At 39.4% G+C, this 20,295-nt stretch overlaps 1 protein-coding gene across 1 annotated transcript in view; it reads left to right on the top strand.

Moving 5' to 3' along the window:
* Positions 1-2,519: 2,519 nt before the first annotated feature.
* The window catches only part of LOC131190668 (M1-specific T cell receptor beta chain-like), a 30,071-nt gene continuing 12,295 nt past the window's right edge, over positions 2,520-20,295 (top strand). Inside the window, exons 1-2 of the mRNA XM_058168025.1 lie at positions 2,520-2,908; positions 6,708-6,723. Of these exons, the coding sequence (XP_058024008.1) occupies positions 2,520-2,908; positions 6,708-6,723 (405 nt within the window). The remainder of the gene's footprint in view (positions 2,909-6,707; positions 6,724-20,295) is intronic.

The raw sequence follows: 20,295 nt of genomic DNA, 5'->3' as shown, positions 1-20,295 counted from the left end.
GCAAGATCAAAGGAATAGTTTATGTATTACTTTTGTGGATCTCTCCTTCCCACCAACCCTCCATTTAGTATTCTTGAAATTAACTTTTTAAAATTTCTTCGTTCTTAACACAAAAAGGAAACAGAGCAATAGAGACAATAAGGATCAGAACTAGACTGTCCTTTGCTGAGATTTGCTTGCCTGCTAACCCTAAGGATAAATTCTATTTTTTGAAACGTTTTCAGCTTTTTTGGAGTTGCAAACTCTTCAGCAACATGATAAGCATCTGTCACTATTCCAAAAGTGCCCTTTTCTAGGACACTATATGCTACCCCATTTTCTCCATGCCCTCTTCATTATGTTAGCAGCATATAATTCCAGGGGGACCTAATGTCTTCACTCCTTATTTGTCTCTAAGAAATTAGTCTTCAATTAACTCAGACAGTAAATACATCCACTGCACAAATGAAGTGTCCTTTGGGTCATTATAAGAAAAGAAGGTGTAATTCAACTTGGTTAAGGTGATTCTGCCCTCTATCTCACCAGTCTCAGAAGGCATATACTGTCATGAATGAAGGTGAATATACATGTCCCAGGATAATGTTGCAGGATCCAATCTGGGTCAGTCACCGGGACCAGAGGTTTTGTCTTCTGAGATTTCGGACTTGTGCTGGAGCCCATCTTCAGGGAACTTCTCTCTAGCAAGTGTGAGCTGTCCTGTTGTCAACAACTAAAAAGCCACATAAATACCACACACAGAAAAGAAACTGCCTGAAGATGGGCTCTAACATGAGTCCGAAAGCTGAGAAGACAAAACCTCTGGCCCTGGTGACCGACCCAGATTGGATATGACTATAACTTGTTGCTGGCAATCCTTATGATTTATATTGATATATTGACCATCAATTGTGTTGTAAATGTTGTACCTTGATGAACGTATCTTTTCTTTTATGTACACTGAGAGCATATGCATCAAGACAAATTCCTTGTGTGTCCAATCACACTTGGCCAATAAAAATTCTATTCTATTCTATTCTATTCTATTCTATTCTATTCTATTCTATTCTATTCTATTCTATTCTATTCTATTCTATACTCCATTGCCATTGGGTCAAATCCAGTCCAGCCACAGGTTTACAAGCTTCTGTACACAATGCACAGCAATATCTTCTAAAACAATTCACTTAAAATTCCCTTAAATCAGATTTTGGGAGGATCCCTTTGCCAAAGATAAACATATCAGGGTGGAAATAAGAGAATGGAATGCTGGGAAATGTATTCATTTTCAGATGATCTGTCAATCAATGTTTTACATAGTTGGAGGTGTGAAGCCAATACCAAAGACTCTACAGCACCTCATGACTTATTAACTCCAAGGGGACAAGGGGGTGTAGATAGAGAATTATAATTTCCTTTGGATGCCCTCTTTGTCTATTAGTCTGCCTCCTCTTTATCTAAAATATTACCAGGTTGATTTCCTTCTGCTATAGTTCCCAGTATACTTGCCTTTTGGTTCTTCCTTGGCATGATGGAGTTAGCTACATAGTGGGCTTTGCTTATTCCTATTATGTATTTCCTTAAATAGATATATATCCATTCTGTTACAGTTATAAAACCTGCTTCGGTAATCAGTGCTTGTGTGAGATTTCCACTTTCAAGAATGTTCACACACAGAGGATACTTAGAATTCAAACCCCGACTGCATATGATTGATTATTCTCTAAAAGCAACTGTTATTTCCGAGCAACAGAGAGATTCAATAAACAATTTAGCTCCCACTTGCTTGACAGTGAGATGGGCAGCATAATAAATAAACAAATAAGCAAACAAACAAATAAATAAAAATTCCTATCACTAGATGCAGTCTTTCATCACTATGATTTAAGTCAAAAACCAGCAATCCAGGACAAAATCTGGCAGCCTCAGTTCATCTACTGAGTTCTGATCTTTCATTGCCTCTTCATGCCTTCAAATTCAGCTTGGATGATGCCTTATAATTGACAAGTGCAAAACCCATGACTTTTTATCTGAGCTTCCACATTACAAGCTGTAGTGTGTTATTTGCCTGTGTAAAACAGGCAAATAAAACCAAGTTCAAAAGTTTATTTATGAACATTTCCAGGACCTGTCTAAAGAGGAAACTTGGACTATTATCAGCACTTTGGGAAGGGCGGGATTTAGGAAGTATGAACCACCTGACAGTAATACTTCTTGGTTTCCTTCATCACTTCAACAGGATATTTTGTACAGATCAAATGATGTTTCACTGAGACCTGTTTCTTTTATGGTTTTTTGTTTCATTTTCATCAAGGGAAGTACTGTAGAAAGGCAGTTAGCAAGGGAGAGAATATAACAATCTAAGTTTGGAGACAACAGTCTAAAAGTGGTTGGGGAAAGTCTTTATTTCCATAAATTTTGTTTGGATAAAATTGGTTTGGCAGTTTCTACAGGGTAGAAACTGGATCAGGAACACCGCACCATAGCAAGGAGCATTCAAGAAATAACTGTATTTTCTTGCATTTTGAGCAGCTATTGCTATGATGTTATGGAGTATAATTTACCAACATCTTCAGCCTTCCTTCTTTTCTTCTTTCTATTTCTCCTTCTTATTACTCTGCATCAGAGCAGAGCAGGAACTGCTCACGCAGAAACCAACCTGGATATCAGGGCAACTTGGAGACCAGATTGAAATGAATTGCTACCAGAACAACATAGATCACAACTGGATGTACTGGTATCGGCAAACAGCAGCAAAACAGCAGCTGGAACTGATTGGTTATATAACTAAGGGAGCACTAAAATCCACCATTGAAGCTGAATTTGAAGATCGAGGTTTTACGATTCAGCAGACGCATGGTAAACACTGTTCATTGCAAATCAACAAAATGAGCTCTGAGGATGCTGCCGTTTATTTCTGTGCTTCTAGCTTCACAGTGCTAGAATGCTTCAGGAGCTCCCTGCAAGAACTGCCTCATGAAGGACAGGATGAGAGAAGACAAAGGAGACACTGAAAGAATCATCACAGTAGACTCTTCACATGGAAGCTTGGAGTCAAAATTTGCACCTCTCTCTTTCTTCTCTCCTATGTGTCTGCAGAAGGTAGAGAAAAGAAGTTAAGATGGTGACCACAGCTCTATCACATAAAAAGAAAAGAATGGGGCTTTGACTGTGCTGCTCCCAACACCTCTGCTCTCTCCTATACACATACCAGGAAGACGAGCACTAGATTTTCCATCAATCTAGCCATGCTACACAACATTTTGAAAAAAAAGAAAACAGTTTTTGAAAGTGACAGCCACGGTTTTCGTTTGTTTTTTGTTTGCCTTTTCCTTATTAACTTAAAGCGTTTTTAAGAGCAGTACCCAACTTCTCTGTTGAATGGATGGTATAGCTGGACTACATGATTTGGCCACTGTGCATGTTTACAAATCAAGGTAGTCACATGAGTCTTGCAACAAATTAGGAGAGAATTTCAAACTCCTCCCACCTGAACAGCAGAATCAGATTGGTTTAGATGTCACCCCAAATGATGTGGCTTCTTAAGAAGCAATAGTCATGTAGTTCAATAGATGTTCACAAATAATTCCAGAGTAGACAGCCAGAGAAGACAAGTATTTTACTTCCAGGTTTTAATGAGTGCTTATAGGTATTTTGTAAGAACACCTAGCAAATTTATATGCTTTTCAATGTTTCATATTGCCTCAATAATGGTTAGTTTACTGTTAGATAGACTAGTTGTATTGCTTCCACCTTGAAAAATGGCCAAGATTTTGAGCAGGGATTCTCCAGTTCATCACTTCTTCTTCTTGTGCCATATCCGTCATTGGACGTTGGCGATCATGTTGACGATGCACTACACAGTCTTAATTATATCCCTCTTGTTTAGCTAATTTTTTAATCTTTATGCTGTTGTTCTTAACTTCTCTGTAGAGAGTTCTTTTTCTGTCCAGGAAAGTAGACAGTTAATCAGTCAGTCAAAGCTGATTTTGGTCAAAGACCCTTTTAGAAAACTGGGTAGGTATCTCCTTGTCCATCTCTTGGCAGATTGTTCACAACAGAGTCATGAAGAATATTTTGAAGAAAGGATACCAGTTTGAAACAGCACTAAGAAAGGAGAAAGGAAAAATTGTCTGTTATGTCTTTCTGAACAGAGAGCGCTTTCAGAAGCTCTGCACCTGCCTGCGAGACTTTGAAGGTTCTCACCAGTTCCACAGCTGTCACTCTTGCTGGAAACCTTTACTTCACTGCTGGGTGTGGTGATAGAGTAGAAAAGTGAAGTCTTTCTGTATGAGATTCAATCATTGTGGGCACAGGGGGCACAGTGATTCATTTCATGGAAAGCCCTTTACAAAAACCCTGCCTTGCTTACCAAATAGGATCTAGCCAGAATTAGATAACATTAGATTAAAAGAGTTGGAAAGGATCTTGTAGGTCATCTAGTCCAACCCCCACCCACCCAAGCAGGAGACCCTACACCATTTCTGTGATGCTATCTATCCCACTTTTTTCTAGTTTATGAAGAAGTAGGTTGTGGTCTACTTTGTCGAATGCCTTACTGAAGTCTAAGTATATTATGTCCACAGTATTTCGCTAGTCTACTAATTTAGTCACTATGTTGGAGAATGAAACAAGATTGGTTTGGCATGATCTGTTTTTAACAAACCCATGCTAACTGCTAGTTATTACTTTACTTGTTTCTAGATGTTGGCAGATCTGCTTTCTTATTATCTTTTCCAGTATTTTCCCGAATATTGATATTAGGCTGATTAGTCTATAGTTTCCTGGGTCTGTTTTTCCCCCCTTTTTTGAAGATGGGAACCAGATCATCTCTTTTCCAGTCCTCTGATAGTTCCCCGGTGCTCCAGGATTTTTGAAAGATGTGGTACAGTGGTTTTGAGATGACATCTGACAGCTCCTTTAGAACTACGGGATATAATCCATCAGGTCCCAGTGATTTGCGTTCATCAAGATCAGACAGTGTTCTCTTACTAATTTTTTTTGTGTGCTTATTTTAACTTTTGTTTCTAGTCTGTCTTTTACAGTTATGTTTTTGGTAGGTTGGGCTTTAGTTTCTTTTTGCATGAAGACCGATGCAAAGAATGAGTTAAGCAGCTCTGCTTTTTCTCTGTTGCCTGTTACTTCCTTGCCATTTTCTCTCTTTAGTGGATCAACTATTTCCTTGATTTTTTTCTTGTTATTTATAAGTTGGAAGAAACTTCTTTTTTTATTATCGTTGACTTTTGTTGCAAGTCTTTGTTCATTCTGAGCCTTTGCTTTCCTGACTTCGTCTTTGCAGATTCTGCCTATGTACTGATATTCTACCTTAGTTGAGTGTCCCTCTTTCCATTTTTTGTACTTCTCCTTTTTATCTTTCAATTTGTCATAGAGATCTTTGTGCAGCTGTGCTGGTTTCTTCTTGGATTTCTTGGTTTTCTTTCTCGGTGGTATTGTGCTGGTTTGGGCTTTTAGGTAAAGGTAAAGATTCCCCTCGCACATATGTGCTAGTCGTTCCTGACTCTAGGGGGCAGTGCTCATCTCCGTTTCAAAGCCAAAGAGCCAGTGCTGTCTCTGTGGTCACGTGGTTGGCATGACTAAATGCCAAAGGTGCACAGAACACTGTTACCTTCCCACCAAAGGTGGTCTCTATTTTTCTACTTGCCTTTTTTATGTGCTTTCAAACTGTTAGGTTGGCAGAAGCTGGGACAAGTAACAGGAGCTCATCCCGATACGCGGCACTAGGGATTTGAACTGCTGACCTTTTGATTGACAAGCGCAGTGTCTTAGCCACTGAGCCATCTTGTCCCTTTCTGAGTTTTTATGATCATATTTTTCAGAGTTTCCCAAGATTCTTGAGTTGTTTTCCCCTTTAGGATTTTCATCCAAGGAATCTTTCCCAAGTTATTTCTGAATTAATTAAAATCAGCTCTTTTAAAATCTAAGACTCTGGTATCATTATGTTCTATTGCTTCTGGTTGTGTTATGGTGAATTCTGGTATGACATGGTCACTCTCACCCAAGGTTCCTGCAGTTTAACTCCCTCTATCACATCTTCTCTATTTGTAAAAATTAAGTCCAGTATGGCTGTCCCTCTAGTTTCCTCCTCTACCTTTTGGATAACAATGTTGTCAGATAGGTTGGTTAAGAACTTATTTGATTTCTCACTTGGTGCAGAATTAGTCTTCCAATTGGTTTCAGGATAATTGAAGTCCCCCATAACTATTGTAGTGTATTTCCTATATTTTATTTATTTATTTATTTATTAGATTTCTAGACCGCCCTTATCCCGAAGGACTCAGGGTGGTGTACAGCCTTATTAAAACACATAGGAACACAATAAATTTAAAATACATTTAAAATGAAATATTTAACCGGCCAATTTAAAACTAAAACAGTCAAACGACCGATATAAAACCCTAAACTATAAAATTATAAATAAATTAACACAGTTTAAAATTTAATTAAAACTAAGTTAAACTAAAATATCAAATTAAAATAATATTTAGGCTAGTCCCGCCCGATTGAATAGCAGAGTCTTCAGTTCCCGCTTGAAGGTACGGAGGTCGGGAAGTTGGTGTAACCCAGGAGGTAACTCATTCCATAGGGTTGGTGCTGCCACAAAGAAGGCTCTCCCCTTGGGGGTCACCAGCTGGCACTGTTTGGCTGATGGCACCCGGAGCAGGCCTGCTCTGTGGGAGCACACAGGTCGTTGGGAGGCTATCGGTGGCAGAAGGCGGTCTTGTAAATAGCCCGGTCCTAAGCCATGGAGCGCTTTAAAGGTGAGCACTAACACCTTGAATTGCACCCGGAAGGCTACTGGCAGCCAGTGCAGGCCGCGCAGGATAGGTGTTATATGGGAGCAACGTGATGCTCCCACAATTACCCGTGCAGCCGCATTCTGGACTAGCTGGAGCCTCCCGGTGCTCTTCAAGGGGAGCCCCATGTAAAGAGCATTGCAATAGTCCAGGTGAGAGGTAACGAGGGCATGAGTGACCATGTGTAAGGAGTCCCGGTCAAGAAAGGGGCGCAACTGGCGCATCAGGCGAACCTGATAAAATGCTCCCCTGGCGACAGCCGTCAAATGTTCTTCTAAAGACAGCCGATCATCCAGGAGAACGCCCAAGTTGCGCACCCTTCCCCTGGGGGTTAGAACTTCACCCCCCACAGTCAGCGAAGGGGTAAGCTGACTGTACCGGGACGCCGGAACCCACAGCCACTCTGTCTTGGTAGGGTTGAGTTGGAGCCTATTCCTCCCCATCCAGATCCGCACGGCCTTGAGACACCGGTCCATCACCTCGACAGCTTCATTGGGGTGGTTCGGGGTGGAAATGTATAGCTGAGTATCATCAGTGTACAGATGATAATCCACCCCGAAACCACGGATAACCTCACCCAGCGGCTTCATATAGATGTTGAACAGGAGAGGTGAGAGAACCGACCCCTGAGGCACCCCACAAGTGAGAGACCTAGAGGTTGATCTCTGCCCCCCTGCCGACACCGTCTGCGAACGGTCAGAGAGATAGGACGAGAACCACTGATAAACGGTGCCTCCCACTCCCAATCCCTCCAACCACCGCAGCAGGATACCATGGTCGATGGTATCAAAAGCAGCTGAGAGATCTAACAGGACCAGGACAGAGGAACATCCCCTGTCCCGAGCCCTCCAGAGGTCATCCACCAACGCGACCAAAGCCGTCTCGGTGCTGTAACCAGGTCTGAAGCCGGACTGGAACGGATCTAGAAAGACAGTTTCCTCCAGGTATTGGGGAAGCTGATACGCCACCACACTCTCAACAACCTTCGCCAAAAAGCGAAGGTTGGAAACTGGACGATAATTCGCCAATACAGCTGGGTCCAAGGAAGGCTTCTTGAGGAGGGGCCTCGCCACCCTCATGAATAACAACCGCTACCCCCCCACCCCTACCCTGGGCCCTTGGTTGATGGAATGCCTGGAAACCTGGTGGGCACATCTCGATAAGGGGAACCCCCCCTTCAGCGCCCAACCAGGTCTCTGAAATGTCCATCAGGTCGCCCCCCCCTCTTGAATAAGTTCGGCTATGAGGGGGGCTTTATTCACGACGGACCTGGCATTGCATAGCATCAACCGAAGGTCCAGGTTCCTGGAGGCATAGCCACTCAGGGAACGAGGCAAGCTTGGGGGCCCGGAGCACGCAATCGCTCGCAAACAGCGAGAGTGTACTCCCCGAACATGATATGAGCCCCCGCTTCCGCCATATCTGCCCCTCCCTCTTAGCGTGCTGATGGACATACCCATAAATGGTTGAGTTTTAACCTCCATAACTATCTCCGTATCAAGAACCTCCAAATCAGGAACCCTAGCAGGGACCAGCCTAACCCTCCGTGGGTGTCCCCCCCACCCAACTCACCCTTTAAAAATCCTTCCCTCCCCGTAGATGATTTATTTAAAAGTTTAGTAAAACACGAATTTAAAAAACCCCTAAGCCTCTTTTTAGCCGCATGCCACCTCTCGGGATTCCAAAATCCGTCATCAAGGTAGGCCTTCGATAACGTAGAGGGCCATGTCCACGAGAGGGGGGAATTCCGGTTTGGCACCGTAGGTGATGGCGGTGATCTTTACGATCACCAACCTCTGGATTTTGTGGAATCGCTAGGACAGCTTAAATCTGCTGTCCAGCGGTTCGAAAAACCCTCTCTTCGGGAGAAGAGGAGGGGTGAGCTGAGGGCAGAGGTTGAATTTCCCTAAAGCCCCTGAGAAAAAAGGGGTTTGAAGGGTTAAGTTCCCTCCAGCAACCCGAAGAGCTCCAGATCCGAGGATTCTTCTGCTTGGGCGGAACCAATCACCACGACCAAACGCCGAGATTTATTTTGGACAATAAAGGATTATACCGGACAGAATGAAAGTGGGAGAACTTTATGCAAGTAGCCAAGCCGATTCCCCGATACTTTGTAACAAGTTTGAAAACAGCAAGAAAATGGAGGCGAATTGTTAACAAGTTAACGAGTGGAAAGCGAAAGTGATACTTTCACAGCTTGCCGTCTGCTCTTGGTAAATTGCATGTTATTTGCTACTTCAACTCTTTAACTCTTTGCTGCCTAGAATCTAGGAGAGATTTTCTTTTTAAATATTGCTTTAAAAAAGCTTTAAAGGACTGTGTTTCTCAGAGGTTAAGAAGATTTAAACTGAATATTAAGTTGGAAATAAATAAATAATTTTATAGAAGATGGCAGCCAAACAATTAAAGTCTACTGTAACAAAGGGCTCTGGAATCTCCTCAGCTGGTGCCTCTCCAGCTCATACAGTGGAGACTAGAACATTGAACTTAGAGGCGGTACAAGAGAATTTAAAAGACTTTATGCAAGAAAAATTTAAAGTAATAACTGAGGAGATGTTGGAAATGAAAGAGCAGATATCAGAAATTCAAGTGGGAAATAAAGAAGTTAAGGAAGGATTTGTAATTGCAGTACAAAGTTTGGCAAATAATGTGATTTTATTGGAAGAGGAGGTTGAAGAAATTAAGCAACATAATTCAAAATTAGATAATAAAATGGCTGAATTTCAAAGTAAAATGGAAAAACAGATGATGAAATAGTTTTGATACAATACAGAAATATGGAATTTGCTCTAAGAATTCGTGGTCTGAAAGAGAATAAAGAAGAGGATTTAAGGAAATTTTTCTGAAGTATTTGCTGAGATATTAGCAGCTCGTCCAGCAGATGTGGCTTATCAAATTGATAAAATATATCGTGTGAATTCTTGGATAGCAAGGCAAAAAGTTGCCAAGGGATGTTGTTATTTATTTTACAAATAGAACAGTGAGAAATCAGATTTTGCAAGCCTCATATAAGGGGGAGAAGATTCAGATTGCTGGTCAGGATATTTTAATATTAAAGGAAATTCCACCAAAAATGTTAAGGGCTAGAAAGGAATTTGCCTTCCTGGTGAATGAACTTAAAAAACGTCAGATTGAATATAGATGGGATATTCCAACTGGTATAATAGTATATTATGCAGGGAAAGTACATCGTCTCAATACAGTTGGAAAAGCAAGAGAATTTTATGTTGAGGCATTAAAAGTTGGAAGTCTTTCTCCACTGGATGCTAGAAGAAAGGAGACTGAAGTGAAGGAAAGAGAAGTGAAGCAGGTTCAAGAACAGATTGCGATGGAAGAAGATTTATTACAAGTGTTGGAAATACCTATGACGGGTCCAGATTCAAAAGAACAAAGGCTGACAAGAGCTGCTGCTAAGCGCAAGGAACAAGAGATGAAGGCACAACAACAACTGGCAACTACTACAACGGAAACAGTGGGAGGAGCAAGGCCTAAAGCAAAATGTGATTTGCGGCTAGTGTTCCAAAAGTTTCCTTTGGCCGATAATGGCAATTAAACTATTATCTTGGAATGTTAATGGTTTGAATTCACAGAAGAGAAGGAAAGTATTTCATTATTTGAAACAATTTAAAATGACATTACTTGTTTACAAGAAACACATATTAGATCTTTAGACCAGAAATATTTGATAAATTCAAAACTGGGAGTACATTTTGTTGCCTCCTCTTTGGAGAAAAATGGTTTAGTTATATATATAAAGAAGGATATATCAGCAAAATTAATTGAGGTGGATAAGCAAGGAAGATACATTGCTATTGAACTCTTGTTGGAGGAAAGAAGACATTATTAATAGGAGTTTATGCTCGAATCAACAACAAGAAATTTTTTCAAGTTTTACATAAAAGAATAGTATTTTGGGATTATAAATCATATATATTAATGGGTGATTGGAATGGTGTGTTGGATACTCAAAAAGACAAAAAAAGCTTAAGGAAGATATCAAGCCGGGCGAAATTACCAAAGGCTTTTTTTGAAATGATGGAGGACTTGGAATTAAGAGATATTTGGAGAGAACATAATACAGAAGAGAGGGATTTTACCTTCTTTTCTGATAGGCACCAATCATTTTCGAGGATTGATTTTATTTTGATTACTAATGACTTGTATTCTAGAGTGAAGAAGACGAAGATTTGTTCAAGAACTTTATCTGATCATAGTCCAGTTTGGATTGAATTTGATCGGGAAAAGGAGGCTAGGAGATCATGGAGGTTGAATGAGAATTTGTTTAAATATGAACAAAATGTAAATGAATGTAAAAAACAAATGAAAGAATTTTTTATTATGAATATGAAAAAAGAGACATCTATAGAGATGATTTGGGACTCAGTAAGGCTTATATGAGAGGAAATCTTATACAAATGAATATTAAATACAAAAATAAATTGCAGAAAAGAAAAAGGAACTGGAAGAGGAAATTAAAAGAAAGAACAATTATTGATAAATAGCCCAGGAAATAGTAAAATAAAAGAATCAATAAATATATTGAGAGGTCAGTTTAATATGTTGATGGCAGATCAAGTAGCAATTAATTTACAATATGTAAAACATAATAAGTTTAATAATGCCAATAAGCCAGGAAGATGGCTTGCCTATTTAATAAGGAAAAACAGAAAATCACGAGCGATTGATAAAATAGAATATAGGGGTAAGGAAGTTTATCAAAAGAACTTGATTAAAAAGCATTTTAGAGTATTATAGTAAGTTATATTCTAGGGATATGGTTGATGATACAGAGATAGAAAGATATTTACAACAACAAAATATTTGTGAGCTTACAGAAAATCAAAGAGAAGAATTGAATCAATTAATTACTTCAGAGGAAATTTTCTTAGCAATTAAACAACTTAAAATCGGTAAAGCACCAGGAACAGATGGTTTAACAGCTGTTTATTATAAAATTTACAAAATGAGATGGTTGAACCACTTAAAGAGTTATTTAATAAAATTCAAATGGGAGGAGATGTTCCCCCTTCATGGAGGACAGCCTTTATTTCGTTAATACCGAAGGAAGATCGAGATGGTATTAAAGCAGAGAATTATAGGCCTATATCACTTTTAAATACTGATTACAAGATATTTACCAAGATATTGGCTAATAGATTAATGCCAGTGATGAATCAAATAATTCATAATGATCAGTCAGGATTTATTAAGGGTAGGCAGATGAGATATAATGTGAGGCAAATCGTAAATTTACTTGAATATTTGGAACGAAACAACCAAGTATCAGCGGCATTCCTTTTTGGATGCTGAAAAAGCTTTTGATAGATTGGATTGGCAGTTTTGTTTAAAGTAATAGAAAAATGCAATTTGGGGATTATTTTATTCGCAATTAAAGCAATATATCAGAAGCAAACAGCACAAATAATAGTAAATGGTGGGTTAACAGAAACTTTTAAAATTGAGAAAGGGACGAGACAGGGATGTCCCTTGTCCCCATTACTTTTATTTTAACTTTAGAAATTCTTCTGAATAACATCGTGGTTCCGATCGAATAAAGGGAATTAGAGTTAAACATCAAGATTATAGATTAAGAGCTTTTGCAGATGACCTGGTTGTTACTGTATCTCAACCAATATACTCAGTAACTGGTTTAAAAGATATAATTGGTCAGTATGGTAAAGTATCTGGATTTAAGGTGAATCAGCAAAAGACAAAGATGATAACTAAAAATATGAATATACAACAAAAAGAAGAGTTAGAAAGAACTTCAGGTTTTGAAATCGTTAAAAAGGTTAAATATTTAGGAATATATATTACAGCTTCAAATGTTAAATTATACAAAAATAATTATGAGGTATTGTGGCAGAAGGTATGGAAAGAAATGGAGAGTTGGAAGAAGTTACAACTATCTTTGCTGGGAAGAATAGCGGCTATAAAAATGAATGTTTTGCCCAGGTTTTTGTTTTTGTTTCAAATGATACCGGTGTTTAAGAATGATATTAAATTACAGGAATGGCAAAAGGGGATTAGTAAATTTGTATGGATGGGCAAAAAACCAAGAATAAAATTAAAAGTAATGCAGGATATAAGGGAAAGGGTTTTTTTTAAAATGCCTAATTTAAAATTGTATTATGAAGCAGTTGTTTTATCATCAATTACTGATTGGATTAATTTAACTGAGGAAAGAGTTCTGAATATAGAAGGTTATGGTTTGTTATATGGGTGGCATGCTTATTTATTATATGATAAGAAAGTTGATAAAATATTTAAAAATAATATAATTAGAAATGCATTATTGAGGGTTTGGAGGAAATATCAATACAAATTAGATGGAAAGATTCCAATATGGGCAAACCCGAGACACATGATAGAAAATATAAATATATATCAAAAGATGGAGGTAGTTACTTATAAAGAACTTCTTTGTATGGAAAAGGGGGAGTTACAATTAAAATCTAGAGAAAAGATGGGGAAGAAGGAAAAATTATACATGGTTCCAATATGGACAACTACAAGCTAGATGGAAATTAGATCAAAATTAGGTGTTAAGCAAATTGAGGATAATTTGTTAAAACAAATGAGAGATCAAGGTCAACAGCATATTAAGAGGTTGTATAATGTATTAGTAGAAATAGATTCAGAGACTGATTTGGTTAAGGATTGTATGATTAAGTGGGCACAAAATTTTCAGCAACCAATAATGTTGGAAACTTGGGAAAGAATTTGGGTGAGGAATGTTAAATTTACACAAGCGCAAAATATGAGAGAAAATTTTATAAGATGTTTTATAGATGGCATTTAGACCCCAAAAAATTGTCATGTATGTATCCTAATGTACAGGCTAAATGCTGGAGATGTGATTGTGAAGATGCTACTTATTATCATATATGGTGGACTTGCAAAAAAGTTAAAGCATTTTGGATTAAAGTATGGTGGATCATGCAGAATATTTTGAAAAAGAAGATTAAGTTTACCCCGCAGTTCTTTTTACTAGGAATAATTATGGATTGTACAGCTATAGAGACTAAATTGATTCTGAACTTAATAACAGCCGCAAGACTTTTGATTGCTCAATATTGGAAGAAAGAAGAATTACCTACAATTGAAGAATGGACTCTTAAAGTATCAAATCTGGCAGAAATGGCAAAAATCTCTGCTTACTTGAAAGACTATACACAAGAAAAATATATTTTAGAATGGAAAATGTGGATTGATTATATTCAAAATAAGTATCAGATAAAAAAATATCAAATAGCATATGAGTAAATTTAGGAAATAATTTGTATTAGATATATTTTTGAAGGAGAGGGGAATTGAGAGTGTGAATAAGCGTGGAGAGACTAGAGATTATAATTTAGGAATTATTTTAGATTATGATTGTTAGTTTTGATACCCTGCATTTTGTTGTGGGAAGGGGGGGTGGGGGTAAAGGGGAAGGGAATTGGGGGGTTGAGGTTAGTGATGGAGTGATGGTTAATGTACAGGGATTATTGAAGATGTATAAATATAATTAATGTAGGGTCGGGTCTGACCAGTTGCCATTTTAGAACGGTGGGGAGGGAAAAAAGAGAGAGTAGGAGGTAGGAAAGAGGAGAAGAGGAAGGAAGAGGGGTAGAAGAGGGAGAAGAGTGTAGGGTGGAGGGAGGAGAGGAGGTAGATAAGAGAAGGAGAGGAAGGTTTGGAAAGTAAAAGAAGGTAGAAGAGGGAAGAAGGTTAAAAAGGGGGGTGGTGACTGGGCAGGCCCGACTAATTGTATATAACTGTACATTGGATGAATTATTTGACAAGATTGTAAAAATAAAACTTTTTTATAAAAAAAAAAAAAAAAAAAAAGAGAGGGGGGAATCTCGCAGACTGAGAATCTCGTTAGATACATCTCGGAAATATATGTAGATGGCCGAATCCAGTCCCAGACCAGTCTTTAAATACGATGGTAATGCAGATATAATACTACATGGTAGGTCTCAAACCGGGAGACAAGAGTGTAATAGTCCGAGGGTGAGAAGAGATGGTCCAAAGATGTTCAAAAGATGAAATAATCCAAAAGGTGGAGAGTAAAAGTGCATGATGACAAAGATGACATAGATGACAGTAAAATAGGCCTTAAAAAGGCCATGGGGGGGGGGGGAGACGGCGTTACTATCACCGCCATCAACACCACACCACCTCCGACACCAAAGTGGCGGAGGGGGGGGCCCACCTCCCCATGCATCAGCCGATTTCAAAGGCTCGTCAAGTCCGTGGGGGCTGGAGTCCAAACCCACGCCTCGCCCCAACTAACCGTGATCTTTTTCGGGGGATAAACCCCTCTTCAGGCGCTGCCACTGCCAACCGCCGAAAAACGGCCAGGCCCCACCGCCCCCAGTCCAGTTAGCTGGGCCTACATCCGCATCCCCCAACCCAAATATATATATCCCCCAACCCAAATATATATATTTGCTAGTCGTTTAGCAAAAAGGACATCTATTTTTTCTGCTTCATTGGGTGGCTTATAGTATATACCTATGACCATGTCATTCTTTTTTTATTTTATATTGACCCATATGCATTCTAGAAGGTTTTCATCTTTGGTTTCATGCATTTCTATAGTAATATAGTGATCCTTTACATACAGTACAACTCCACCTCCTCTTTTATGGGGTCTAATTTTTTTTTAAGAGTTTGTATCCTTCTATCAGTATGTTCCAGTCATGGGTTACATCCCACCAATTTTCTGTTATTCCAACTATATCGTATCTACCTTCATGAACTAATTGCCATAGTAAATTGTACAGTACAGAACTGGATGGTATTTTTTTTTTGCCAATATCTCTGTCTCTTATGTCTCCTACAAATACAATCCAAAGTATGGATCCAGTATGTAGATGACACCTTTGTTATAATAACAAAGGGCCATCAACATATACAAAGGGACAAAATTCACAAGAGAAGAAGACAACAACACTCTACCTTTCCTGGATATTCACATCAACGGAGACGTGTAGTTTGATGGCAAACTACAAACACAAGTCTATTGAAAAACTATACACACCTACCAAGTGCTCCACAAACCAAGTAACAACCCATCCTACCATAAAAGAAACTGTGTAAGAACACTATTTAGATGAGCACCAACACACCGCACCAACCCTGAACATCAGAAAAAAGGAAACAAATTTTCTATACAACATCTTTCAACAAAATGGATATTCATGTAACTTCATCCAAAAGTGCCTGATCACTCAACCCAATATAGCACAACCAACATGAGGTGTAAAAAGGATAACACTACTATACACTAAAAACATTTCAGAAAACACCAACAGACTATTACAACCACATGGCGCCATAGCACACAAACCAACTAAAGCCTCCAAAACATACTAAATAAACCAAAAGATCCAGCAGCCCCAGAAGAAAAAACAGGAGTCATCTACAACGTATAGTATAAGGATTGCAACAGCCACGGTGTAGGATGAACAGGCAGAAGACTAGTACAGCGCATTCATAGACATTAACTAGCAGTCAGAAGATATTGTGAAAACTCCTTAATTTCCACAACACATGGACAGACTTAATCATAGTTTCAACTGGGAAACAGTGACCATCCTCGGCCAAACCAAAAATGCTAGAGAGAAAACCTGGCACTCTGACAAATTGACCATCAACAGGCACATAGACATAAACAACAAATACATACCATTCAAAAGAGACAATCAACAAGGCAAAAACGGAGCAAAAAGATTAGCACCAAAATTAATATTAGACTAACAATCAAGAAATAAGCAATATTCCAGTCAAGTAACTACCAAACAAGCTAACAATAAACAGCCCAACAAAGAACTATCAAGACCGTTCCCACCAATACTGACAGGGCAAGCTACTAGAATATAAAATGAGACCAAACCCCACTTCCTACTAGCACTGATGATGTTACCTAGTTTGGTTAATGAAAGATCTGCAAGAAAATAACCAAGCTCAGAGAGTACCAAGGACCTCTCATTTCAATCCTGAACTACAAATATTCTCCTCTAACAGGACCTTAACTGAGCCTGGAATTATGGTTGCAACTTGTGTTGGTTGTTAAACAGGTCATCATGTGACTAACCTTATTTTACAACCTTTTTTGCAGTAGTCATTAAGTGAATCATGATGGTTGTTAAATGAATCTGCAGTTGTTAAGCAAACATTGCAGTCATTAAGTGAACCCACTGTCCACAATGGGCATTTTTTTGCCAGAAACCGAAAATAAATACCAGTTTCCAGCAAAAAAATATCATAAGTCGCATTTGCATGACTGCAGAATCCTGCAAACAGCTGTAAATGTTGCCTGATTGCCGAGTGCCCAAAATGTGATTGGATGACCATGGGAGGGCAGCTGTTGGAACTTCAAATCTGGATCATAAGTATCTTTTTTGTGTGTCCATCATAACTCCGAACAGTCACAAGTCAAGCAGTATTTGAACATGACTATGTAAACATACAATCTAGTAACCAAAGGAAAAAAAGTATAAAATAGGGGAGGGAAAGATCATGTTCTTCAATGGTGGTGGAGGATTATGTGGACAATGTATGCTGTTGAATAATTAGTCTCTAAGCAGCAGCAGCAGCAGCAGCAGCAGCAGCAGTAAGGCACTGAACTTGGTCCCCATTCCAAAGGATTTTTAAGTGCTTGTTGGCCAAATAACAATAGTAATAGCACTTAAACCTATATACCGCTTCACAGCACTTTACAGCCCTCTCTGAGCGGTTTACAGAGTCAGCATATTGCCCCCAACAATCTGGATCCTCATTTTACCGACCTCAGAAAGATGGAAGACTGAGTCATCAGAACCAAACTCCAGGCTATGGGCAGAGTTATCCTGCAATACTTACTCTAACCACTGTGCCACCATGTCTCTTAGGGCAGGGGTCTCCAAACTTGGTAACTTTAAGCCTGGAGGACTTCAACTCCCAGAATGCCCCAGCCAGCAAAGCTTTCTGGGATTTGAAGTCCGCCAGGCTTAAAGTTGCCAAGGTTGGAGACCTCTGTCTTAGGGAATAGCATCTTCTCCTTTTCTGACTAGAACAATTTCATAGAAGAGGATTCTTAGATCTGCACACTTGCCTCTATAGAAAAGGCAGTGCAATAGCAGGAGCCTGACTATCTCGGTATTACCAGCAGATTTGGTCTTGATCTGTATTTCTCTTGCAAAACATTGAAGACCAAGTATTAAAACTTCCTGCGAGGAGGATCTGAGATGCAGCAAGTGGAACATGTTTAAGATATGGTTGAGAAGATTAACAGATTAACAGAGTTGGAAGGGACCTTGTAGGTCATCTAGTCCAACCCCCTGCTAAAGCAGGAGACACTACACCATTTCTGACAAATGGCAGTCCAATCTCTTCTTGAAAGCCTCCAGTGATGAAGAACCCACAATGTCCGATGGCAAGCTGTTCCATTGGTTGATTGTTCTCACTGTCAGAAAATTTCTCCTTATTTCTAGATTGCATGTCCTTGTCTGGCCTTCGGGTGCCTTGGAAAATAGCTTGACCACTTCCTCTCTGTGGCAGCCTCTCAAATATTGGAACACTGCTATCATGTCTCCCCTGGTTCTTCTCTTCATTAGACTAGCCATGCCCAATACTGTAACAGTTCTTCATATGTTTTAGTCTCCAGTCCCCTAATCATTCTGGCTGTTCTTCTCTGCACTTTTTCTAGAGTCTTTTCTCTAACTTTTCTAACATATTTTTATAGTGTGGTGACCAAAACTGGATGCAGTATTCTAGGTGTGGTGTTACTAAGGCTTTATAGAGTGATATCAGTACCTCACTTGATCTTGATTGTATCCCAGCTTTTTTGGCTGCCACCGCACACTACTAGCTCATATTTAACTGGTTGCCCACTAAGACTCCAAGATCCCTCTCATAGTTACTGCTATTAAGCCTGGTTTCATCCAGTCTATATGTGTACGTTTGGTTTTTCTTGCCTAAGTGTAAGACTTTACTTTTCTCTAAATTGAATTTCATTTTTTTAGGGCCCAGTGTTCAAATCTGTCAAGATCCATCTGAATCTTGAGCCTTTCATCTAGGATAGTGATGGCTAACCTTTTTGACATTGTGTGCCAAAAGTACGGGGAGCACATACGTGTGCCCATATCCATAATTCTATGCGCCCTGCCTCCTCGTGCATGCGCATGCAACCCCCCATGCTCTCCCTGCTTTTGGCACATGATGTCACAGTGGGCCTGATAGGTCCGTTTTTTGCTGTCCCCAAGCTCCAGAGCCTCTCTAGGAGCCTGGGGAGGGCGAAAACAGTCTTCCCTATCCCCCGGATGCCCTCCGGAGGCCAAAAATGGTCCGTTTGCATTTTCTTGTATTGTATCCCAGCTTTTTTGTTTGCCGCCACATACTGCTAGCTCTAGGAACCCGGGGAGGGTGAAAACGCCTTCTTCACCACCACCACCCGGAGGACTTCAGGAGGCCGAAAATGGCCTGCTTGCTGACTTCCAGTCTCTACTTCTGGGTGGCCCAGAAGGCCCAAAAATCAGCTGGCTGGCGTGCACATATGCGCCAGAGCTGAGCTCACATGCCCACTGATATGTCTCTGTGTGCCACAAGTGGCACGCATACCATAGTTTCTCCATCACGGATCTAGGATGTTAGCTATTCCTTCCAGCTTAATATCATCCACAAATTTGGTAAATTCCCCTTTTATTCCCTCATTTAAGTCGTTTATGAAGATATTGAAGAGTACTGGGCCTAAGACGGAACCTTGTGGTACGCCACTACTTATTTCCTTCCATGTAAATGTCGACCCGTTAAGGATTACTCATTGAGTACAGTTTTTCAGCCAGTTATGAATCCATCTGGTGGTGATGCTATCTATCCCACTTTTTTCTAGTTTATCAAGAAATAGCTGTGGTCTACTTTGTCAAATGCCTTGCTGCAGTCTAAGCATATTACTCTATTACCACAGTATTTCACCGGTCTACTAATTTAGTGAGTCTTTGACCCTACCTTGGTCATTATTCTGAATTTCCACACTGGATATGTGTGCATGTTGGTTAGGAGACAAATAATAACTGTAGAAATCAATAATTTCATAAAAGACCAAAGAACATTTTTCTTGAAACTTGATTCAGTGGATAGTGTTGGATAAGAAGGGACACAGAGATACAATGCAAAGTCTGTTTAAAATATAAACAGAAAAAATACCAGTAGGTATGTAAAGCAATAATGGCCCCTATGGCTTTCCACTTCATCAAGAGCAGACATGTTATCCAAACAGTGTTTCCAGAAGAGATTTTTAATACACAACCTTCCTGTCTCGTTCATAACATCCAGACACAATTGTTTTCCATTTGGATCTCTTTTGTATTTTTATATCTTTCTTTTGTGTATTTTGGCAGACTAAGTTTATTTGGGAAGAAAAGATGAAATAGCTGTACGGAAACTTTTGAGGGCCTGGAACTATGCCAGGTTGGCATGATAGATACATTTAATGATATATAAAGAGACAAAAGAAAACTTTATAAACAGAATG

Source organism: Ahaetulla prasina, chromosome 2, assembly GCF_028640845.1.
Source record: "Ahaetulla prasina isolate Xishuangbanna chromosome 2, ASM2864084v1, whole genome shotgun sequence".
In the NCBI taxonomy this organism is placed as follows: Eukaryota; Metazoa; Chordata; class Lepidosauria; order Squamata; family Colubridae; genus Ahaetulla; species Ahaetulla prasina.
Note: the sequence above shows the minus strand (reverse complement) of the source record. Positions and strands in the feature narration are given on the sequence as shown.